We start from the raw sequence: 26,069 nt of genomic DNA, 5'->3' as shown, positions 1-26,069 counted from the left end.
GGAGACCGCAATAAATCAAAAATTCATAAAATGTTGCAACGCCATTGTTATTCTTTTGTTTAACTTTTTTTTTAAATGCTTAAGTATTCTTAAACTTATATTAAAATTTTTACACTCCCAATACGAACCAATTTGTCATTAAAAATTGTGATTTGAAGCAGGCTGAAAAAACTGATGCCCAAAACACTTGAGATGTAATTATTCTATTTATGCATCAATATGTCGCCAGATTTAAAAAAAAGCCTTAAATTTCAAAGTTGGAAGGCTAAGTAGTAAGTAGCTATGAAATTTATCCAGCTTATTCCATTCTTGATGCTTTCTTATGCTAGTGACGTACAGTCTCACAGACCGCTAATCGAATTGAAATTCAAATTTACAAAATTTAATAAAAGGAACATTAATTTTTAAGAGTGGGATGTCCTTGTTGTGCAAAAATATGAAGCTAACGAGAATTATAGATATTTTGAAATCTTAATTTTGAAAATATTCATAATTTTAGAAACTCTCTCAGACGTCACGCACGTCACCGGCCAAGGGTTAATTGAGCGTGTGAAATCTTTTCTCCGTTGGCGCTCGAGTGTTCTCCCCTCCCCTTTCGTGCTCTTTCACTCCCGATCTACTTACCCTCCATCTGTCCATCCCTTCTCTCTCACTTCTTCTCTGGCCCTCTCCTACCAGACTTCACTCACCTGAGGAGTGAAGGCATTTTTATCATTCCCTACTGAAGGAAACCCTTTTTTGCTGCATTACAAGGGAAAACCTTTATCAGCTATAACAGCAGTAAGAGCAGCAAATTCACAATTTTCATGTCCTTTTTCATGGATGGAAAGTCATACAAAATGAATGCAAGCATACAGTCATTTCCAGTGATAAATTCTCCTCCGTAACATGTAATATTTTTAATAATTTTATTGCATGCGCAACAGAGAGAACAAATGTAAATAGGAAAAATTAACCTCCAGTTAATCTTCCTGAATTACGACCCTTTTTCAAAACATTTTATTATTTCATTAGTGGATAATGACACAATAATATTCAATGGGTACTTTGCCTTCTTAAAGAAGCATGAATAAAATACCATGTCAAACATCCGGCTGAAATGCAGCGCAACATTAATGCACTCAATGATGTAAATGGCCGTGACAATAAATAGCTGTGGGGTATATTACTGCCCCCACACTCCTACATTCTCTTCCACTAACCAGCTGAGCAAGTCAGCATATTACAAAAAGTCAGATATCATACGTACATAGGCAATTCATTCAAAGAAATTTTTCCTTGAATTATAATTCTCTATAAATACCGTATAAGCGCGTGTAGGAGGCGCACAGGTGTATGAGAGTTTTGAGCATTGGAGCTAAAGAAAAAAAATTTGCAGCGTTTTTTTTTTTATCCTATCGTGTGGTGTTGCAGACGCATGCCTGGACTTTTGACAGTTATCAAATTTTCTTCTTTTAACACTAAAAATTTACGCAACATTTTTTTCAGCTAAATTTGCACGATACATATGGCGCTTGGAGATATGTAGGTATTCACTTGTAGCCTTTACCGTATGATGCTTAATAGTTATGGTCGGATTGGATACCTTCGGATCCAAATATCCACGGATAATGCCCTTCACCTTATACTCTGGATCCAAATTCATTGAAGAAATTGAATCTGAATCCAAAATTTTAAATCAATGTTTTCGTGAATGCAACGTCCCATTAGAATGAGTAGAAAGAGTTCCGATCCTCTCTTCGCATACGCAGTTGCTCTGTGTTACTTGTCCTACTCATGAACCGTTTTGTTTAAAAGCTCTCATTGGAGTATTGCCATAGAATTGCAGCCATGGAAAATTTTAAGGCAAAACACGACAGGCACATAACATGAACCTTCCCAAGAGAATGAACAACAATAGGGGGAATCTCAGCACCATAGGATATTAACCACGTCGTAGATTTCACGTATATTGGAATGTGCATTTTTGTATTGCGTGGTCCAGATATTACCATACTTGGCTCAACTCGATACTCCCGAGTAGTTTTCAACTTGACTTGATACTGAACTTGAGATGAAAAGAGTGCTCCTTGCAAATTCCCACAAAATAGTAATTACAGTCATATCTTATATAATCAATAGGGAGAATAAAAAATATATAAGAAAGCCTGTCCCTCTTCTTTTTGCATCTTGTAAAGCACTGAAAGGGCCGCATTTTGCTCCAAGCAGAAGAGCTAAGATCACTTTTCTGAAAACTCCTGTAGTTGCACTGGTAATTCTACTTTCTGAAAATTTTAAATGGAGATGTTTTGAGTTGGATGCAACAAGAAATGTTACTTAGAGTATGCACTCAATGGAGTAATTGGATGAAGTGTGTTGCCAGCTAACCCCTCCCATGCCAAAATGCCTGTACTTATTCAACAACTTTCCCCCTCCCAAAGAAAGAGGAACCTTGCCCTTACCTCTGTAGAGGAACCTCTCCTTTGGAGAGCCCTTCCTCCACCATTCCACTCATACCTCCACTCCCCATCCCCTTATACTGAAGGCTCGTTTGTTCTAGATCGAGTGATCGTTCTGCAGGGGAATGGGACATCTAGGCTCGGCCATCTCGGTGCAGCTGTCTTGGCGCAAGCCACCTTTGTGTAAGGCCATCTCGGTGCAGGCCACTTTGACGTCTTGGCCTGAAAGTGGGTTTGCAGTTGTGATTTTTTCTTCTTGGGGAGATACAATGGTACCTAGTTTGTCAGTTCGGCTGATAACGCAGGATATAAATATGCATTCAAACATGAATCCAAAATGAAACAAAACCTAAGGACAGGCAGCATATCAATTACTCAGTCAATCAAGATTGATTAAAATGCCAGAACTGCTTCAATCATACAAAGACAGAATATAACTAATGGCCTCAAATACTTTGAATTTCATGCCATACACTGTAACACGCACGTCGTTGGTAGTTGACTCGGAAACAACGTAGATGAGTCTAGTCATTTAGTGCATGCAGCACCGTTTAAGGTAAGTTGATGAACTACATCAAATTTGCGGAAAAGAGTGGTGAATAGATATTGTTAGACTCGGGAATCAAAAATGGTCGGGGAAAAAACTGGAAATGAGTGTTTAGTATGCTTTGTGCAATTCTAGTATTCAAGGTATTCCAAATTTGGGATATTTGAATATTCGAGCTATGATTTAATATTTGAGTTAGAAAAATCTGCTAATCGACCAATCTCTAGTTTAAACATATAAACAGGCAATATCGCTTTGACGATTTCCATTTTTACACCAATTGATCACTTTAAATGTATCTTCTAGGTTTATGCTTTTTCTTGATAGCTTCTTGATTTTTTTTCCCACATTCCTGTTTTTTGTCATTGTTCTCTTGGTTTGTACTCCTTATGGCTTCAATTCTCCCAGTTTCTGGAGCCCAAATGCTAGGTGAGTCACCTACTGCGCTCAAAGATATCTGGATAGCTTTCAGCAATTGTATGATTGTATGACATGCTCGAGGTTCAAGAAAGAATGAGACCTAATGCAATGCATATCTGACAGTATTTAAGGTTTTTAAGCATAGCATGAGTGCATTCAAATAAGACGATACGGACTGGAAACTTCAGGCAACGAGAACTGCGTATATCACATTGCTGTGCCTTCGTCCCTTTGCTTTGAAGGCAACTACTTCACATGTAAGATCTTCCCTTGCTCCTTCACTCGTACGTTTAAGAACAGAGGGAACGCGCTCCTTCCCCTTGACCTCTCCTTCAATGCTCTTCACTTATAAGCATTTCCAATTTCTTGTATCTGCCATTTAGTCCAACAATGTACACACTCGTTCGAATTTTTTAAACAGCAGGATTTGACACCAATATAATTTTCAGATGCAATAATCCTCATAATAGCGTCTGAAGATGATTTTTGAAAAATCAGGTCCTTATCGTAATGGAAATTACTCGGCAAGACAGATGTTGACTGTTAATCAGGTATTGTCCTTCAAAACTGCGAATTTCTGTACGTTTGATATGGAATTACAATTTACAGTATAAATGCTGCAGGATGTTCGCTGGTAGCGGTAAATTTAGCGTGCCCTTCGGAGCAAAAAACCCCACGTGATCTTTTCCATGTTCACCTCTGAGGTACCGACGTGACAGTGCGATGCTTACGAGTATGATAATAATAATAGTAATAATAATATTTAATTTCCTGTTGGCTATACAAGTATAACATAGGATTTAGTCCAAAAGGAAGAAAAGTTTATACAAAAGTTGCATAGAAATTACAAATAAATGATAAGCAGTTAAATACATACATAATTATATTAATTTGTCATTAAGATACTCATCAATGCTATAATAGCATTTCTTAAGTAGCGGTTCTTTTAGCTTATTTTTAAAAGTATTATCACTCACTGCACATTTTATTGGATTTGGAACTTTATTATAAACCATAGAGGCTGAGTGGTGAGGACCTTTTCTGCTTACATTAAAAGGCTGATTATTCAGATGGACATTGTCTTTACCACGTGTCCCGTGGTTATGGATTGACGAGTTGGGCATAAACAGGTGCCTATTGTTTCTTACAAAAGTACAGCAATTCAAGATATAAATACAGGGGAGAGTAAGTATTTTAAGTTCTTTGAATAGGGGTCTTCCTGGGGTCCTAATTGAGACCCTTAGCATACTCTTGATAGCCCTCTTTTGTATTGAAAATGCCTTTATTGCAGCACTATTATTATCCCAGAATACAATTCCATAAACTAAAAAAGAATGGATTTTGGCGAAGTAGATGAGACTTAGAATCTGAGTTGAGGTAGTTTGGGCAAGTTTCCTGATCATATAGATCCCAGTATTCATTTTATTGATTAATTTGGTTATGTGAGGCTGCCAGTCAAGGTTCTTATTGAGATATGAACCGAGAAATTTAGTGGTGTCACAGTGAAGTATAGTGATATTTGAGTCTTTTCTGAGAAGAGGGCTTTGAATTGGTGGGTTTGTTTTATTATGAAAATGAATGAAGCATGTTTTGTTTTCATTAAGAAGCAGGTTGTTTGACCGGCACCATTTGGACATAGTTATTGAGGTTTGACGGGCTGCACTGCTAGCATCTAGAAAATTGTCACCTATGTTCAGTGTGGATGTATCATCCGCATAAAAAGCATACTGGAGCATTTTAAAAATATGTCTAAGGGAGAAACTCCCCTGCCTGCCACTTGTTTTTGACCAAAGTTTTCAGATGACTGACTCATGCTGAAAACCAAGGCCACTTAATTACTCTTGGGTTCGCGACTGGGAAAAGGATGGAGGGGAAGAATAGAAGTTTGTATGAGAGGTGCACCTCCATTTCCTGCTGCAATTTCTGGGAAAAAAGGTGCGCCTCTTACACATGCTTTTACGGTATTATTATGTACAATTTTGTTATTCTGAATCTTGTAATGCTATGTTTCAGACAACTCATGTATGTTGGAGATAGATACATTATTCAAAATCATTCTGAAAATCTGTACCCAAAAGATGATGACTGGAATGAAGACATTCCTGAGCAAACACCTAATAGGTTCGGAAAAGAAAAAAATGAAGACTATCCCGATTATATGGAATTTGATGCAACATATCAAGATAATTTATTGAATGTAAGTTCCTCTTGCCTATTTTAATGTTCCATATTCCCCTCATTTTTTGGCTCTTCATCATGTCATTGGTATGAGGTGTAGAGTGATGTTTTCAATCTTAATTGCAGTATAAGATGGCTTCATTTTGGTATTTGGAAGCACTTAAAAGTATTGGTCGGTCTGTTGCCTATTATTCATACTTGGAGGAAAAACCTGTTGAGGTGCAGAATAGGAACAGTTTCTTGTGTTCAAAGGTAACTAAATCATATTTTGATGTATCTTTGCTACAAATATTTACAAATGTTCAAGGAAATAAGCACGGACAGCCCAATGGCCTACCATAGTAACTGAGTCACATGAAAGTGCACATTCAAAAAGCGAAAAAGTTCCACAGATAAAAAGCAGTTGCTTTGGCTGGAATTCCTGAATTTACACCAGGTGCTCTGTCACGAAATTTGCATAGGTCTCTTCTTCCTTGATGAAATTGCGTTGGTTTTTGAGGACTAGGTGGGTGATTAATGGTGGTGGTGCTCTGCAAATGTCTCAACCTCACTCTCAACCTCATCCTAAGTTACTTTTTGGAATTATTTCTATGGTGAGCATCCTAGCAATCAAAGGTATGGCTTTAGCCTCTGGACCCTGGAGTAATTTACACGGACATGCTGCCTTGCGGCATTTTATGTCTTGCAGCATAGTCCACCTTGAAACATAAAGCCAGCAAAATTTGTGAAGGAGGAAGAGGAGGCCCTGGTAGCTTGAAGTACCCTTGGCTTTAATCTGAGCTTGGTTTTATTCTGATTACATATTATTTGTGGTTGCCAACTCAAGCGAAGAAATTTGTGACTCTGACTGCGATTGATATAATATCATCTAATGGATGCATAGTGTTAACTGTAGGTAACCCTTAGTGATGAAAGAACTGAAATGCATGCCCTGGCACAAGTTCAAGGGAATCAGAAATTTATCTCGTGAAACCTATTAAAATATGTAGGTAGAAAATAAAGTCTCCAAAAATGGTTTTTCGGTTGGCTTCGGAACCATAATCAGGGAGGATAAAGTGTGTTAGCCCCTCTGAGGATGTGGTAAGAGGTGTTTCTGTGGTTGTGGAGTTGATGTGATTTCATGGCCCAGGGGGGTGCAATCAATAAATAACCCTGTGGTTGCTGAAGTGACAGTTTTGGTGGGAGCTGACCACAAGAGGCAAATTCCGCTGCTATGGTGATTTTAACCAGCTGATATGTGTTTCGATTAATTTTTCAGTGCTCTAATCGATGAACAGAATCCCTCCCCCCTCCAATCCCCACAGTAAGCAATTTTTTCCACCTCTGTGAATCGTGTCGTCATCAGAACATCAAATGCTCCTCACTCTTACCATGTCCACAGACAAGTTAAGACACACTCTTCTCGCTAATAATGGATGACTAGCCAACTGAAAAAATGGTTCCTGAGACTTTATTTCCTGATTTAACGCATTCAGTGCGGGCCCAATTTTCATGTAAGTCGTCAAATACGGCCTTTAAAATGAGAAAGAAAAGTAGAGGGAGGTTTCCGAGCCATAACTTCTGTTCAAATACTCTTTTTTACAAACAGCATACACGGTTCAAAAGAGGGAAGCTTTCTGAAGGCCATACACACAAATGGAAGACTCGAAAGTTGATATAGGTCTCGTATGGAGGCGGAGAAAGGGCTCCAGGCCCGATCGGCAGAGCACGTCAAAAGGATAGTTTCCTTCGACAAAGAAATCGAAAGGCATTGATTGCGATTCGTTACCCACCATCAGTGTATTCATAATATACAAATTATTTCGTTTTAGAAATACCGGTTTTGACGAATGGCAATGGTCCATTTTTATCCTCATTTGAAAACGGCCAGATTGGCGCCCATGCGATGCCACTTCACGTGACGTCACAGGGACCTAGATTCTATACGAGTAGATAGGAGTTTTACATCGTCTGTGATTACCAATGCATGCATGAGGTACAGAGCTCAGGGTAACATTTCTTAATAATCACCAATTAAAATTCCCATGGTTGGAAAGTTACCTTCTGTTGGTAGGGTATTAATAATCCTTATTTAATCCAAGAGCTACTTGGAAGCAGGGTACTCTGCTAGCAGCCTGCATCGCAGCGGCACTCATATCCTCGCCCCAAGGTCACCTCACACGGCGGCAGCGGGAACCAGAATGACGTCTCACGGGCTTTTCCCAGCATTCATACTTAGCGTCAGGTTTTCCTGTGCTTGAAAATTTTCACTTTTCATTTAATTGCAAAAAATATATATCGTCATTTAAAAATCTAAAAGCGTGAAATTTTTACTCCTGGAGTAATAATCATTCGATTTAGGCAATAAAAAGATAATAGGAAACCACCCTATTGACTTGCTCTGTATCTCAGCTGGGACGTCAATTGATGTGCTCTGCACTGATTGTGTTAATTGGCCTTTGGAGTTAATTGGCTATACCTCTCAAGTTCATTTCAGGCAATTAGCATTTCCACCCATTTCTGTTCAAGGGATTCAGTTTTGAATCCCAGCCATGGCAAATCATTTTCCTTCTGTAGATTTTTTTAATTATACTCCATTCTCGCTTAATATTTTCACGCAACATGTGTTTCAGCCATTTTATGGGTTTGCATTAAGCTTGACTTTTCTTGAATTTTCCACAAGATAGTTTTTGGACCAGAGTGGTGGAATTGGGAAAGTTTATTTTTCTGCTATCAGGAAAAATCCTCTTTATTCCTTACATGTATATCCTTCTTTGTGAATTTTAATGAAAATTTTAACAGTAGACTCGCGATTATACGAAGCCAGCAGGACCGAAAAATTGGCACTTTGTAGTATCAAATTTTGTAATTTCAAACCTTTTTAATAAATGGTTGCTTTTGTTCCCACCACCCTTTTTTATCTTTAGTGACCTTTATTAATGTTTTCAGTTGTTATTAATGATATAATTCTTATAAAACGCTTGTTGCAATTGGTTTTATGCTGTGTAAGATTGTTGAATAATAATATGACCCTAAACTTCCCATTCTTTGTAGTTAAAATCAACTATCTTAGCACTAAAGAAATCCTCATCCATTCAGAAAACCTAATTAAATAACAAATAGAAAATTTTTGTATAAGAATCTAATGTTAAAAATTTGTGGCTAGTAAGAAATAGCAACTATTATGTACACATAAGATAGATATTTGTTTCCAATGTGTACGGAATTTTAACAGCAGCTGGCTTAACCGCCATTGATGTCACCCTCTATCTCTCAATGACAAGAAAAACGTGGGTCTTACCCACACAGCACACGGACACCTTTAGGACATCCGGTGATTGTCCGCCAAGTTGCCTACGGACATCCGTAGGCCGCCCGAATTCATGCCAAAGGATGTCCACTGCAAGTCCGCATGTCAGTAAAAAAGGTTGCCTATGGACGTCCTGAAAGTGTCCGCTCCTGACACCTTCAGGTCACATTTAGGTTAGGACTGCATTTTGTTCGATACTAATAAATAATAGGTCCAGACAAGAATTTAAATAAATAAGGCATCAATTTCATGCACAATATTTATTTGGCTTCTTAAAATAATACAATGCCAGAAACTACATATGAATTATTTAACTTTCTTCTTCCCCTGCAACCGCTCCTTGGTGTGCCTTAGCCAGCTTTGGATGGCAACCTCCACATCTTTTTCAGCGGTCATGCTCTCCTGCACTGCTCCTGTAATAATAAAGTATATAAACATTTAATTGTAGCAAGAAATCGTCTCTTGTAGGTAAGAAGCAGACTGAGGTGCCATGTTTATGTTAGTCTCTCTTCTTTTATGCTGACAGGAGGAAGGTTCCTACCAGAGCAAGGCTGGAGAAGCATCTTCCGTTATCGGGGAAATATAGAGAGAACATTATTCTCCACATTCACTTTTTTTTCCTACTTCACACTTTTTATCATTTCTCAACATATTTTTTGGTGAAGTATTGGTTCACTTGCGTGTATTCCCAAAAATGATACCCCAAAAATGTGTACCTTAACCTCATTCAGTTTTTGAATTTTTTTCCATGTTATTGAAAATTATGCAAAGCATCAATAATACAGAGAAAAGAGTATTTTTATGTTACAACTAAAAATTAGTCGCACCATTATCGTAAAATAAATAGCAGTGTGGAAAGGACAAAGCAAATAGCTAATTTTTATTGAAAGTCAGCGGATAATAGAGACAATTTTATAATCGCAGCACCTCATACCCGATGGGTATCAACGGCATTGATGATGAAGGATCTTCGATTGAATCGTCGGCTTAGAGGTAGATGGAGCGCCTTGCCCAGGCAGACATCCGAGAAGCATTTAATTCGATCATTCTTTAGTTTTTTCTTTTTCCCTTCCGCGCTAATATTTATTTTCGTTTATAGCACACCTATCTCTAATGCTGAAACTAACAAATAATTTTTCTATATCACAATCTTATATAGCATTATGTTAAATACTGTGAAAAAGGCCCCCCTAAAACTAAAAAAGGCCAAGGTATTAAGGTATAATTTTCAAGAGTTCACGGAAGTAAACCAACATTGCAAAATTTCAAATCTACACGTTAGTTAGAAAATAATAAGCCCAAACACGACGTATTTCTGACATCAATTTAGTTTATTCATCATGTTTATAGTAATTTAACAAAACAAAAAAATTAGCTCATAATTTCTGATTGATGTCAGGGTTTGGCTCAATCTTTTCAAATATTAAGCAGGTAGCTATTTTTTTTCAATCCCATGAACATAAAATAATGGATTTTAAAAAGTTGGTGTTTCGTTTATTTTCCCTCAATACGCGATTCGTGACCATCATATTACCGTTCAAATTGGCATTTTAGGAGCCATTGTCCCCTCCATTTGGGCTCATGTATAAACTATAATATTATCGGTGATATCCTCCTCATATCCTCATGTATAAAATGAAACTTTAAATGGAAAATAATTCCTCTTTAACTTAAACTTTAAATGAAAAATAAATTAAAATATTGAGTAACTTAATTCTCTCCTCATATTTACAACTGTTGATTTAAAGTGTCTTGTCATGAGGTCGCTTATAAACCCGCAAGAACGTTGAAATTTGAGCAATTTTGGACTTTCAACATTTTCTTGGTATGATTCAATTACTTAGGGTTTAAGTAGGAGTGTAAGAAATACCCTGCATGACCTTCCTCGCATGTTAAATTACGAAGTATTGTCTACGCAATGTTTACAAATAGGTACGTAAATAGGGGAATTGTGTGAGCCACGATATTTCTACTGAAATCCTATTTCCCCTCGATTCTCACCGTAAGTTTTTAGGCGAACCCTTTTCTTCCAAAGTTGCACTGTCTTATACGATTTCACACTTTTAATGGATCACAGTCGGAAGTGCTGATTGTTTAGATATTTACGCTGGCTTAACTAGTTTTGTTGACAATGCTTCGCCGTTGTTCGTATCAACAAATTCCAATTCCATTTGCTCTTTGGGACTGAGTCTGATTTTCCTAATTTCAAGCATTTCGTCTTTTCAAAACTCTGTATTTTCAAATAGTGTCATGTATTCACTAAAGGCTTTTCACGAGAACCGTAATTTCACCATGTATTATCGAAAATTTCATTATATCCTGCTTCGTATAATGGAGAGCTTACTGTATTAGGGATAGTAAAATGTCAAATTTTATTCTTTACAACCTTATTCAAAACAATGCTTCACCAATCATTATCTAAAGCTGATGGAAAAAAGTGATTGAAGGATAAAGAGTAATTATCCTTAAAGTTTTCTTGGATATTACGCTATTACTTACACCACTGCTTTTTTACATAATGCGACCCGGGTTGTGATAAAATAACCTCATCTTCAGGCGTAAATTACGATCTATGTACATATTTATATTATTATATTACCTAGTTACCAAATGAATTTTAAAGCGGATGCCAGAATAGGAGAAAAGAATGGGTAAACATATTCATTTATCAGAGTACTGTCCTGACTTTCTATAATTTTTTAAGTGAAAACTTCTTTAGCGGCGTCAAGCACTTTCGCGGGATGGGAAAAAGCATAGAATTCGCATGAGCATCACAGACCCGACACCGCGATCGCTACAGCATGATATACATTTAGCTCTTAAAATTCGTCCCTTAGTATCACATCCTCGGTAGTATAGTGGTCAGTATCCCCACCTGTCGCGCGGGAGACCGGGGTTCGATTCCCAGCCGGGGAGGATTTTTTTCTCAATCTCATACAATTTAAAAATTTTACAATGGACATTTCAACTACGCAGGCTGACTAGGTATAGTAAATAAACTTTGTTAATATATAGACTGTTATAGGCTTTTTGTTTTAAAAATATTAAAATTGAAAATAAAAATCTATAAAGTATATTGTATAAGTTCATTAAATATAAAGAGCTCGTGCATGAACGTGCAGAAGAGGGCACACTAGGGTGTTGCTTATTTTTTATTTTTTCTCGGATTTTTGATTTCTACCCCTTAAAATATGCTATGGGGTGCAGAATGGATATCCTAAAAATTTCAGCTAAATTGTTTAACATTTAGAGGTCGCTCAAAGAGCATAAATACAATAACATTAAATTTTCCCAATTTTTTTAAAGTAACATCAGTTTCAGGGGTAACGCACGATTTTATGGCCCTTTAGGGCCTAAATTTGCTCCATTTTTACGTCCGCTCAACAGTTTTCCAGGAATACAATACTTTACCGCGAGCTACAGCCGCGCGTCACACCCCTGACGGCGAGCTGCTCGCTCGCGGGCCGCATTCACCGTCAACTGATCACGGCATTACGCCCCCCTCGCGCCTTCCCTAGCGAAAGTCGGCGGAAGGAAGGAGGTGTTACCTAAAAACCTGTATGGTTTTACATTGTTATAAATTCTGGAGACTTTTTCGTTGAGATAAATTCGCAGAATAGATGGAACCATTAAGAATGATGTTTAGAGACAACTGTGTATGTTTTCTTACCCAAGTTTGCGTGTTTCAAATTTTCTTTAATCTCATCGCAGTCGCTACTGCACTGAATGGCGTAGAGTAAATTTTCGAAGTCGAAACGCTATTGATAAATACAATGTTGTTTATCGCGCGCAGGTTTAGTGATAGTATTCCTCATCGGCGTCCCTATAACAGCTATCGCTGCTTGTTTCGTGAAAAATAAGCTGACTTTGATTCGCGAAGTGCTGTAGTTGTTCCATCACCACCACTTAACCCTGAAACAAGAAGTGTATGCAAATACGAGACTAACGATGATGTCCGTGGTCCCGTTGCGGAGTATTATGTCGAGAATTCAAATAATTCAAGAAATACGGGAAATATATTAAATAGAGGCACAGTGTGCAGTGAGCTGTTAAAATTCAAGATTTATTTTTGACGGCCATCTACGAAACAGCTAAAGAATGACATGGAATTGAATGAAAAATTGGATCAGTTCTTTGATATTGCCGCGGTAAATGCTCTAGAAGTTATTCAAAACGATATGGATAAAGTGCTCTTGAAAATACAGAGGCGACCGGGACACCTACTTCAAAAGATCCTAAGCTTATAGAGAAAGAGTTTTCAAAATATTTTTCTTTCTGAAAAACTTCCATACATTTATTAGTTTTGAGTTTCTGCTTACACCAACAAAACTAATCACCCAATTCATAGACATATATATTATGCGCATAATATGAAATGCATTGTAAACTTGCTGGTTGGGGTGAACTTGGTTTACCGGGACAACTATAAAACCTTTGGCCAAATAATGAGATCCTTAATGAGGCACTTTATAGAGAGAGAGGCGGCAGAGAAGTCGGCGCGACGAGTAGAGAGGAAGAGAAGATATGACGAGTATAGCAGGAAGTCTGAATTAAAGAGTACACAGAAAACCAAGTAGGCCTTGTAAAACTAAATCGCTATCGATTCCCTTTTCATGTTATTAAATTGCTGTTAATGATACGTCATTCTTTTAAGAAATAATGATATTTTAATCTTAAGTAGTGAGGATGTTTCTGAAACGAATTCTATTGATGATACGCCAATGGAGTTGTCAAGTAAAAGATAGATTGGTAGTAAAATCCTCATTACACCCCAAATTGCAATGATCTTTGATGCCTTGGGCATTAGCGCGAGATATGAGCAGCAATGGTTCTTGCTGCTACTATGTTGTAGTAACAGGGGTTACTGTCTACTAAAGGAAATATTTACTTATTCGTTGAATCAAGTAATTAAATATTATTTTGCATATTACGTCATTAGTGGTTCTATAAATCTGATGGCTGATTGAAGAAATAAAAACAACATTAAAGATTCAATAACTCACCGGAATTGCTAGTGGCCGGGCCGGGCGACTGCTGAGATTGTTCACGACTGCGTTTAATAATGGAGATTAGCGAACATAATAAGCATTTTCAATTGATTCAACAAGCGTAAATAGAGGTAACTAACTGTTTTCATATCTAAGGTTTTCAGTCTATCATTTTTTGGGGATTATAGACCTGAGAATTTCCTTTTTTCATATGTTAGGTTCGAAGACCAGTGATGTAGTTCATTTAAAGGATAAACTACAGCAAACACTCGGTATGAAAAACGCCAGCATAGTATAAATACGACTCCTCCTTTCTTCCGCCGACTTTCGCTAGGGAAGGCGCGAGGGGGGCGTAATGCCGTGATCAGTTGACGGTGAATGCGGCCCGCGAGCGAGCAGCTCGCCGTCAGGGGTGTGACGCGCGGCTGTAGCTCGCGGTAAAGTATTGTATTCCTGGAAAACTGTTGAGCGGACGTAAAAATGGAGCAAATTTAGGCCCTAAAGGGCCATAAAATCGTGCGTTACCCCTGAAACTGATGTTACTTTAAAAAAATTGGGAAAATTTAATGTTATTGTATTTATGCTCTTTGAGCGACCTCTAAATGTTAAACAATTTAGCTGAAATTTTTAGGATATCCATTCTGCACCCCATAGCATATTTTAAGGGGTAGAAATCAAAAATCCGAGAAAAAATAAAAAATAAGCAACACCCTAGGGCACACGCTATAAAAATACAGGTCAGTACAATTTAAGGCAGTTTCTATGTGCATAGTGAACAATTATAGGTAAAAGCATATTAAATAAAAGAAATAAAATCATATAATATTTTAATATATAAATGATGTTCCGTTCTTTTCATACACATCGTATTTTTAATATATATTTAATAATAAACAATTTGCTGAAAAAAATAATTTCAATTTTTGTTAAAATATGAGTATTACTGGAAAAATTAGTTCTGTAATAATATTAAATCTATATAAGAAATAAATGGATAATAATTACATCAGTTTTCACTTCTGTCGGCCAGTTCCAGGACTGCCCCGTTTTTTTTTTATTTCCAACTGCTCCCTTGAGTCCAATTCACGGCGGTCATTGCATAATTTTAAAATATTCATTTTAAAATCGCTCCTATGGTAGTTGCATATTGTGTTAATCAAAATTACTTTTATCATCTTTGTTATTTTTGTAAGCACTTGTATGTTCTTTCTTCATGACTTCAAAGCTTCTTCCTGTTTGCCCATTGCAATTGCAAGAATATCCTTGCTTGCACTTAGAGCCAAAACCGTGTTCAAAGTAACAAGGGATTGTCAAATCAGTGTCTACATCTCTTTTTTTAATATATTTTTGTGAGACCAACCGAAATGGCTTAAGGTGTGGCAATGTGTCTATTCTTGTGCTTTTCTTGATGGCTAATAATTTTTGAGCCAAGGGTTCATTCAGGTTATTTTTTTTATTAGCTCCCTTGAGTTACTTCCTCGGGCACTATGCATTAATTTTAACAGTTAAATGAATGTTCAAAATTTCTAGTTCAAAGGGTGAAATGTGTATTTGTGTTGGCTGTGAGATGTAGTATTGAAATTAAAAATCATTTTTGAATTACAGTTTTTGCTAATTTACCATTGCATGTTAGAGTTTCACACTCCCAGTCCGTGAAATATGCATGTATAATACTTTTTTATAAATTTTGAGCTAGCATATTTAATAAATAATTGGTTTATCTAATTTGTACACATTTTTTTCTTCCTGGAAATATGGCTTTGATTTTCATTCAGAAATTTAGGGCTGCTGATCTTAATGGGCAGAAATTCGGGTCTGCTGATGGCTTTTCAGGGATTAAAATTTCAAAGGATTTTGCAGAAGGTTTCCAGTATGGATCTGAAGATGTCTTTGCTTTGGAAGTAAGAACCTTGACTTTTTCTGTGTTCAGTGTTTTATATGATGTTATAGAGAGCTGCAATTTTTTTGTTAAAATAATTTTGACTTTGAAAAGATCTAGGAGGAGTTTGGTTCTTTGTTTTTGGGGTTCGAACCAGGTCCAGGAACCAATGCTAAAAAGCACTAGTATAAGAAAAATAGTGGAAAGACCCTATTGAACTCTGCTCACTCATTGATAGTAATATTTTTGTTCTGAATCCCCATGCCCTTTGTGCTTTCTGCCTGTCATCTCCTAATATATATCATCCTTATAAGATGTGCATTGTTTTTTTGTCCTTATGAGGGCTCTTTTTGTGATAGCTATGATTTCAGGAGCGGCATTATTTTTGTTCTTCACAATGGCTCTGATTGACTAACAGAGTTTTAAGCAATAGAAAGATGAGCGTGCTAATTGGACAAAAAAACTCTTTTGACATTGAAAGTTGAGCTATTGAGTGGTAAATTAAGGAGCAGAACCAAGAACCAAACTGTCCTTTAATAATTTTCATTATTACATCCTGTCTCATGATGTGGCCAATTTAATATTTGTCGTAACATCTACCCAAGGTTTTCAAACACTCTTCTACTCTTTGCAGAACTTCCTCATTACTCACACAATGGATCCATTCGATCCTTATTATTCATCTTTAACACCAAATTTTGAAAGTTTTCAACCTTAATTTCTCCACTGCCATAGCTTTCCATTTGTCACTGCCATTTAGAAGCGTGCTCTAAATATAATTCCAAATGAATTGCGCCCTTGCTTTAATGCTTGTATTCACAGCTATTTGGAGATTCCTCTTTTTGAGGAATGCCCTCTTTGCTTGGATTATTACTCCACTCACTGTCTCCTCCTCTTGCTTCGTCCATTGCCAGTCACGTCACAACCCAGGTGGCAGATGCCCTCAACCTCATCTAGTTTATTCTTTTCTTATTTCATGTTGGTCTTGGCCTCTTCTTTTGCATCCCATTACCTTTGTTCTTTTTAGCATTGATTTTCAGTTATAGCATGTTCATACATAGCTTATTAGAGTCCTCTGCAGAGGTTTGGGTGGAGCACGTGTAAGAATCCAGGTGTTCCAGTTTCATGTCTCAGTTGAGGCAAATGATTTTGCCTTTCTGGAATATTTGGTCCCACACAGAAAATAAACATGTATTAGATATCCAATAGATATCTACAGATAGATAAATAGTTATCTAATAGACATCTATCGTAGATATCTATTAGATATATTATTGTCAAAATAGCAGCCTGTCTAATAGATATCTACTGTAGATGTCTATTAGATATCTACTGTAGATGTCTATCAGATATCTACTGTAGATGTCTATCAGATATCTACTGTAGATTTTTATTAGATATCTACTAATCTGTTTTATACTTATCTATATCTATAAAAAAATTTTCTAATGCCTATGCTTGATGCAATTAACATTAGTGAAAAGCTTGTCGCCGTATGATCAAAATGAAAACTAAAAAAAAAAATGCCAAGATACAGCATTGAGCCTGTGATCCCCTATCCACAGCCGCACGCGCACACTGATACACCAACTGATACTGTTGTAAATGTGCTATTTTGGAATTATGTAACAATTGTTGAAAATGCCACTCTGAAATTAATTAATTGCAGCCAAACTAAGGCCCATTCAATGGAACCACCATCAGTTCAGAGATGTGTTGGCCATTCAGAATGCCATAAAAAATACGGGATTGAAAAAGGCAAAGCAAGGAACGTGGTCTCCCCTTGTCAGTTAGGGGAGGAACAATCTTATGTAATTATAATGATTATGGTTGTTAGTACTAATCACCTTAATTCTAATAGGAGGAACAGCAGCAAAGGAAATGGCAGCTAGGGGGAACAGATGATTGCTGACGTCATGCAGTTGGCATCGATCAACGCATGACATAATTTTATAAGTCCGCCATCACTCGAGTAAAAAAACCAAAAAGTTGTCCCTTAATCAAATGTTAAATCACTTCCATAGCTCATGATTCGCATTTTTAAAGACTCTTTCGGAGATGCATCCAAAACCGCATCTAATAGATGTCTAACAGAGATATATTGTAAACCTCTATTCAAGGAGCTAGGCATAATGACATTGTATGGTCAATATATATTTAAATGTCTTATAAATGTAAAAATGAACTTGGACAGCCATAAAACTGGTAGTGACGTTCACCATCATAACACTAGGCTAAAAAATAATCTCATTCAGCCTCAATGTAGGCTGTCAACAACAAGCAAGTCTTTTGACCATGTAAAGCTGTGCCTTTTCAACCACCTACCCCGAGCGGCCAGAGACTGTTCATTACCTAGGTTTAAGCATTGTATCCACCTATGGATATGTAGCCAAGCTTTCTACTCTATGAATGAATTTCTTGAATGCAATACTCAGAATTGTGTTATTTAGCTCTAGTATTTCATTGACTTTGATGAAGACTATTGCATTGTATTGTGTTTAATGTCGAATAAATCATTATTATTATTATTATCAATTGAGTTTATGCACTTTCTCAGCTGATTAAAACCAGCTGGAAATATTCACCTATCCCAAGGTCAATTTAGGATTAGGCTCGGATGCTAAGGAAGAGAATTCACCCTATCCTGCACTGTCCGATCATACCCGACCCAGGAATCTTCTCACGATCTGGCAGGTCTGTAGTAAAACAGCTTTTTGCCCGAGGTTAATCAGTTGTTTTTTAATTCCCAGGTCTTCGACTTCTTTTTTGAATCTTTTAGACAAGACTCCCTCCGCCGAGATTATCAGTGGGTGTATGCTGACGTCTTTCAACTTCCAAATATTTTTTATTTCACCGGCCAAATTCTGATATTTTTGTGTTTTCTCTCTTTCTGTAGACTCAACATTGTGAGTTAGTGGCACTGCTACATCGACTATGTTTGCTCTTTGCTGTAATTTGTGGATCAATTAAATATCAGGCCTATTGTAATCTATGGTTTTATCTGTAAGTATCGGTCTATCCCAGTATAAAATGTGTGTATCTGTCTCTAGTACGGCGGGTGGATGGTATTTGTAATATGGTGGAGTATTTTTTAAAAGTCCATAGGTAGTTGCTAGGTTTTGGTGGATAATTTTGGCCAACTGGTTGTGCCTATTGAGATAGTCATTACCAGCAAGAGCTGAGCACCCCGAAGTTGTGGGTTCAATGGATTCACCCGTTTTCCCACATTTTCTACATTTATCTGCAATTTCAAGTTTTAATGTATTTTTTTCATAGTAGTGAATTCGTATAACTCTGTCTTGGATTGCCATCACAAACCCTTCAGTCTCCGGGTATAAATAGCCATCTTGGAGCCATTTCAGGGAGGCGTTTCTGTCAACCCAATCCACCTGTATGACTATTGGGAACTTTCCATGCAAGATTTTAGACTTCCATTCCTGCTCTTGTTGGTTTAGGTCTGGTATTTGAATCCGATCATGATTCTCTCCAAAATTCAATGGTGTGTATCCCACGTCAGCCTTTACTACCTCTTTCATTAATGCATCTTTTGACGATTTTAAGGAGGATTTCATTGACTGTTCCTGAGATCGGCATTGTCGGAGAATATTTATTAGGCCTCTACCTCCTTCCTTTCTTGGGATATATAACCTGATTACTGAAGCCTTATCATGTAAACATCGGAATTTATTCAAAAGTCGCCTAGGCAGACAGTCCAGCTCATTTAGATCCGTGTCAGACCATTTTAAAATTCCGAAGGAGTAAGCCAGCACAGGCACTGCCCAGGTATTTATAGCCGTTATCATGTTCCTTTCAGATAGCTTTGTATTCAGGATCTTCGTCACCCGACATTTATATGAATTTGCTCGGGCTTTCTTTAATTCAGTATGGTCTATCCGATGATTTTGATAAAAGCCTAGGTATTTATATGACCCATCTACAGGAAGTATCTCTATATCGTCTATACATTCCAGTGGTGTCTGAGGTTTTCCCTTATTTAAGTGAACACTGGCACATTTATCCAGTCCAAATTCCATACATATATCCTCACTAAACGTTTTCGCAGTTCTGATGAGTACCTGAAGTTTTTCTTTGCATTCGGCATTCTAATAGATGCCTATTAGTCATCTAATAGGCATCTATTAGAGATGCCTATTAGACATCTATTATAGTTCTATTATTCTAGCCTATTAGATATCTAATAGATATATGTATATCTATTCATAGATGAAAATAGGCAATATATAGATATCTATTTTTCGTGTGGGGTCGTAATGTGTCCTTGCAAGTGTCTCCAGCAAAGTTATTTCCTTGAATTATGATTCTTTTATTTTATTTAGGTGACTGTTATGGATTCAAACCCAGCATGGTGGACCACTGCCAGCCCCTCTGAGCCTGTTGTCAACTCTGAGGTTGTTTTTGTGAACTTCAAGAATTTGAATGCTGAAGATGGCACAGAATTGGTATCATCTGAAGTTTTGGGAGGTGTTGAAGTGTTTCTAGGTTTGAAGTCGTTTGAAAAGGAAGAAGTAGCTGGAAGGAATGATTCTGAAATCCCCGAAGGTGATGGTGCAGATGAGAGTGACCTCACCGTACACCAAATCCAGATCCCTGATGGAGCATCCTTCATCCTAAGTTTCGACCCCCCCAGCGCACCAGAGGATAAACTTCTGGTGGGTAGTCATAATTTAATGCAATATTTCCTCTTGAAATGTGTCCTCATTCAATGTCATCTATCATTTGTGTGAAAGTTAGTTCTCAGCTAAATTCCTGTAAGTAAGAGTGTAAATAATAATAATTATAATAATACACCCATGCCTCCCTTTGGGCAAGGGATGCATTCCTTGGGGTATTTGTGCTAATTGAATTTGGGCTAGTAATATGAGAGTGTTTTCACATTGAGGAGATAAGGATGCATTCCCGGTAGCATAAGTGTTAGGTATCGAATTTCCTCCAAACCATATATATTCCCATAAATAGCCTTAGAAAACCTTATTTGTATAAATTTCTATAGTTTTAAATATCTTTAAAGATAATCTTTCCATTCTATTCGGGTTTCTTCACCGCATTTACAACAAACGCGGTGAAGAAACCCGAATAGAATGGAAAGATCATCTAACCAACGCCGCGAAAATCTTCGAACCTACATCTTTAAAGATAGTTGGCATGCATTAAAAGATGTTTTTTCTCGTTAAAATAAATTTGTACATGCTTTTCGAATTCCCACCTTTCGAGTGGGTTGACTAACATTCTGGATAAAATGTATGCCATCTCAGGGGTTTGTGATCCATTGCCGGCAGTTGACAAATTTTAAAACCATTCTAAAAACAATTCTTTTGTCACCCTGGCCCTTTTGTTGCTCATCCAAATGATAGGCAAATGCTACTTTGAATACCAATTGATTGCTCAAGTAGTTTGTGAATGATAAATCATAACTGGCTCTAATTTGAAGTCCCTCAGGGCATAGTATCATAAGCAGCAACGTGAAACAGTCTTTATATGCCTTGAAACCTATCTCTTTTCTTCTCTGAAAATGAATGAACGAGATTGCATTCTTTTCCAAAACAATTCATCTCGTCAACATTAAAAACTATAGTTGAGGGGGAAAGGATACACTTTCAATCACAGATTGGAGTTCATCAGAAAATGTTGTGGCGACTGCACTATCAGCACCTGCAAATTCACCTGATATCCAGTGGGGGATACAGATGGGGGGTGCAGAGGGTGCATGCCCCCCCCCCCCCTTGTGGGCTCACCCATTTTGCCAAACATTCCAGAACCACAATTATAACGTGACTTGATTATTTTTTATTAGGATAAAAGTAAAGGTAACTCAAGATATCTTTTGTATCCACCCCTCGAGTTTTTTCTGTATCCGCTACTGCTGATATTGTTGCACTGAAAATACCTGCTCGCCATATAAAATTCAGGAACCAAAGGGTGCTTTCACCAAATGTCTTGGACTAATCACGTCCCTCATCTTCTTTTACATGGGTGTAAGTGGTTGCCCCTCTGAAACATAAAAACTGCCTGTGATGGTTTGGTGACTTTTCATGCAAGCAGGTTGTGTTTTAAAAATGACTAGGTACGCTTGACAATAATACTGATTTAGTAACCTATAACAACTCTAATATTACTTTGATTGTAAAAATTTGTGCATTGCTTTTATGTTTAAGACTGGGCTAAAATCTAGATGCATGACTTCCTCATATAAGAAGTAGGATTGTACATATTCCACAAGATCTCATTCTGCATTAAAGAACTAAGGGTGTCATCAGAAAAATTCATTGGACGTATCAATGGCAGTTGTGGCTAGCCATTATGTACGTCAGAGGGGCTGGAGAGAGCCTAAAGGTACAGGCAAAAAAAAAACTTGTGAGGGAGTCTTGGCACCAAGGCAACAAAGACAAAGTGGGGTCTACACTGAAAGCTGACCCCTGTTAATTGAAGAATAAGACCCTCTTCAGAGGGGGAGAGTCTTATCTTCTAAATTGTTTGAATTTTTCCTGACATTTTTAATATCTTTGATGCTGAAGTCATCAGGCCAATGGTCCTAAAACTTTCACATCTTTCTACTGCGTCCTTTTAGAGATTAGGAATGGTGTTCCTCTCAAAGTCTCATGGTATGTTTCCTACTGAATTCATATCAAAGATGGTATTGTGGTGCTGAGTGAAATGAGTAATTGTCTTTTCCCCTACATTTTGTATAAACTCTGCTGAAATATTTTTAATTCCAGATGATTTTTCATCCACGTGTCTTTTATTAAAGTGTCAAATTTGGGTCTTAAGTTTCAAGCTCCAATATCATCCTCTCCAACTTCATTTTCCCATTCAATTGTATGCAGAAGAGGGCAGCAATACTGCTTACATTTGACGTTCCTAACAGAGAGATTCAGGAAAACAAGAGCCTTTTTTTAAAGGCATTAGCAGATTAGCATATCTCACGGCAAGAATGAGTGGCAGTTTCAATCCCCTTGAGGTCTCAAGCCCCCTTTGAAATGTCTACTATGTGCCATGCTGAAGCCATTGGAGGGTGTCCAAACCACCAATGTACGATAATAATAATAATAATAATAATAACCATGATAAAAAGAAGAACACAATGGTAATTTCCACACTTTTAATATTACAACTCAGCACCGACCATGGTTTCAACACATAAGTGTCATTATCAAGGTGAAAAATTCAGTACTCTCTCTGTATATATACCCAGGCCAAGGTAGGAGGTGGGGGCATATGGAATTAGGTGTGGGGGAGTGGGAGGGGAAACGGTTTTTGGTGAACAAGTGAGTGAAGGACGAAAACATACATCGAGTGGATCGGAGTGAAGGTCAGGGTTTTGACGTCATGGGAATGCTTAACAAAGGTGAGTCCTTACAAAATAAAACATCATTACAAAGTCCATCCGGGCTATTGGCAATTTCGAAAATTTCCATAAAATCTAGTTTAAGACCTTTGTCAATACAATGTAAAATATGTATGTCAAAATTGCTAAAATGGTTACAGAGGCATAAATGATTAGCGAAACGAGATTTCCCGTCATTGTATATAAAACTTCTTCTATGTTCCTTCACTCTGTCTTTGAATTTTCTTCCAGTCTGACCAACATAACAAATTCCACAATCGTCACATTTTAATTTACACTCTCCACTTTTGTCCATACGATCGTATTTGTCCTTAGAATTAAATAAAATCTTGTCAAGTGTCATAGGGTTATAAAATGAAACATTGCAATTATTTTTAGGGAAGACATTCTGGAGTTTATAGGAAATGTTTTTAAGGAACTGTAGTTTTTAGTGATAATAAATTTATTTCACCATTGGCAAATTATACATCTGCAAGGCTAAAGTCAATATGAAATTTACAAATAATTACATACAAACATACATACATGAATACATGATTGAAAATTGCCAGGTTCTTGGGAATTCCCAATATAATCATTTCACTATGATATGTACAAACATTAGAAACAGAGTGAGAGGGTTATAAAATACTAACAGAAAGTATGGAAAAATATAGGAATTCAAGTTGCCATCTAGAAAATTTCCTTATAATGCATCCTCCAGATATTCATTAATACTGTAGTAGCATTTTTCAGCTAGGAGGATTTTTAGTCTCTTTTTAAATTCGGAAGGTGATTTGCTATTTTTTATTTCATCGGGAACTTTATTGTATAGGATCGAGGCGGAGTGGTAGGGACCTTTTATGCAGAGAGAGCTGGAATATTGGTTTGAATGGATGTTATTTCTAGAACGGGTGAGGTGATCATGGTAGGTAGAGTTTTGAAGAAAATGGGAAGGGTTTGCTTTGACAAAACAGGCACATGTAAGGATATACAAAGAAGGGAGGGTGAGGATTTTAGATTTAGCAAAGAAGATTTTACCAGGAGTGCGAATAGGGACATGGTACATAGCTTTAATAGCTTGCTTGTTTTTGGGCTGAAAAGGCTCTTTTTGCTGCAGGTGAGTTTCCCCAAAACAGAATGCCATAAGAAATATGGGAATGGATTTTAGCGTAGTATACCATTTTTAAAGCATCCACTGATACAATCGTATACAACCTTCTGATCATGAATATACCCACGGAGATTTTTTTGAGTACGACCTGTACGACCTGAGGTGCCCAATCAAGGTTGGTTGAGATTTGAAGTCCAAGGAAGTTTGTAGTATACACATCAGAGGAGTGAGTGATTTTGTCTATGTGAGGGATGAGATCCTTTTTGAAGTTTTTATGTAGGAATTGGGGTAAGACAGTTTTCTGGTTGTTAACTATCAGATTGTTCCTTTTACACCATTGATGCATTTCCATGATTGTGAGGTTAGTCCGGTCAACAATATTCTGAGCACTATTCGCAGTAACGATGTTCCATTTGGGATTTTATGGCCAATCAAAGTTTAACTCGAGTTCACGTAGTTGTGTAATCAACATTATGCAGATAAATAGAATAGAGTACAATAATAATATTAGATTTTATCATTGGCTGTGAGCAAAAATTGACGGACCATGCAGTTCCATCAAAATGTCAGGACAATGGTCTTTTTAGGTTCCTCGTGACTGGCTCTAGTTCTGTGCATTAATGCTGCTGTATTTAAATATTTTTCAGGTGGTGGTACTGAAAAATCACAGGCCAACCAGAGAGGATTTCACTGAAGATTTGATTACAGAATTGCCAAGCAACCTGGCGAAGAACGACTCATATTCAATATTTGTAAGAGGATCTTTCAATGAAGAAGATCCAGGCTTTCCCCAGTTTTTTTATCTTGCAGTTTTGCCCCATCCCAGCAACAGAGTTCCAGAGACGAAATTTTCCTACAAGTTCAGTGTAAACAACATATTGTGCAGTTATTATTCTGCCAAACTTGGAAAATGGCTGTCTGATGGATGTGAGGTGAGTAATACAGTGTGTAGCAATTTTAGCTAAAGCTCACAGTATGGCAAGTAATTTTCAGAGTTGAAGAGTCAACTTTCCAAAAGCCAGTACATAGTCCTTCCCCCTCTTTTCTGCTCATTTGATGATGTAAGCTCTTGGGGAGGGGGGGTGGAACTACCAGTGTGCGTTTTCTGAAGCCACCCGTCATTAGAACTAATAATAATAATAAAATAATAATATTTTATTGACGCCTTAGGGATACAATTATCCATGGGTTTCGTAAGATACAGAGAGACATACAAGAATCACAAAACACAGATTACAAAATATCATTTAAAAAAATTCTTGAACACTATAATAACCTTGGCTATATAGCAAGCTTCTCAATCTATTCTTAAAAACCTTTGATGAGGTAAGGGATTTCAAATCAGAGGGTAGCCTATTGTAGATTGCAGCAATAGTGATATGATCCCTTCTGACATTGGCTAAATGAATACAGATAACTGTGAATGTCACTTTTTGATCCAGTGTTGCAACTGTGAAAGTGAGAGTTAACTCGGAATTAATAAGGATAAGACTTCACAAACTAATGCAACGCAATGCAAAACTAAGGCAATTGTTTGCATTTTTACAGGTTGGCAAAGAGTCCTCAAGTGGTGGGATCCACTGCATTTGCACTCGTATGTCATCATTATACGGAGCAGCACTCTCAGCTGCACCAAATAAAATCGATCCGTTCTCAGATGTGAAGTTGTTCTTGGAAGTGGTGGAAAATCCAGTGTCAGTGGCTCTAGTCTGTACAGTTCTCACACTGTACATTTTTCTATTGATATTCGCTCGCCGTAAGGATCTCAAGGATAAAAGGAAGGTAAATAATAACTGGCTTCATAATTTATCTGATGACTTTCACTACTTTGTATCTCTTGATGTCCATTTCACTAGATAATTCTCTTGGAGTTT

The 26,069-nt window shown here is 37.2% G+C and overlaps 1 protein-coding gene across 2 annotated transcripts in view; it reads left to right on the top strand.

The window, feature by feature from the left end:
* LOC124161924 (polycystic kidney disease and receptor for egg jelly-related protein-like) overlaps window positions 1-26,069 on the top strand; it is a 241,807-nt gene that overhangs the window by 121,149 nt on the left and 94,589 nt on the right. For both annotated transcript variants that reach the window (XM_046538185.1, XM_046538186.1), the window contains exons 16-21: window positions 5,419-5,602; window positions 5,710-5,835; window positions 15,636-15,761; window positions 20,077-20,409; window positions 24,843-25,127; window positions 25,744-25,977. In XM_046538185.1, the coding sequence (XP_046394141.1) occupies window positions 5,419-5,602; window positions 5,710-5,835; window positions 15,636-15,761; window positions 20,077-20,409; window positions 24,843-25,127; window positions 25,744-25,977 (1,288 nt within the window). The remainder of the gene's footprint in view (window positions 1-5,418; window positions 5,603-5,709; window positions 5,836-15,635; window positions 15,762-20,076; window positions 20,410-24,842; window positions 25,128-25,743; window positions 25,978-26,069) is intronic.

The sequence above is a fragment of the Ischnura elegans genome, chromosome 7, assembly GCF_921293095.1.
Source record: "Ischnura elegans chromosome 7, ioIscEleg1.1, whole genome shotgun sequence".
Classification (NCBI taxonomy): Eukaryota; Metazoa; Arthropoda; class Insecta; order Odonata; family Coenagrionidae; genus Ischnura; species Ischnura elegans.
This window is presented reverse-complemented; position numbering and strand designations above follow the sequence as displayed.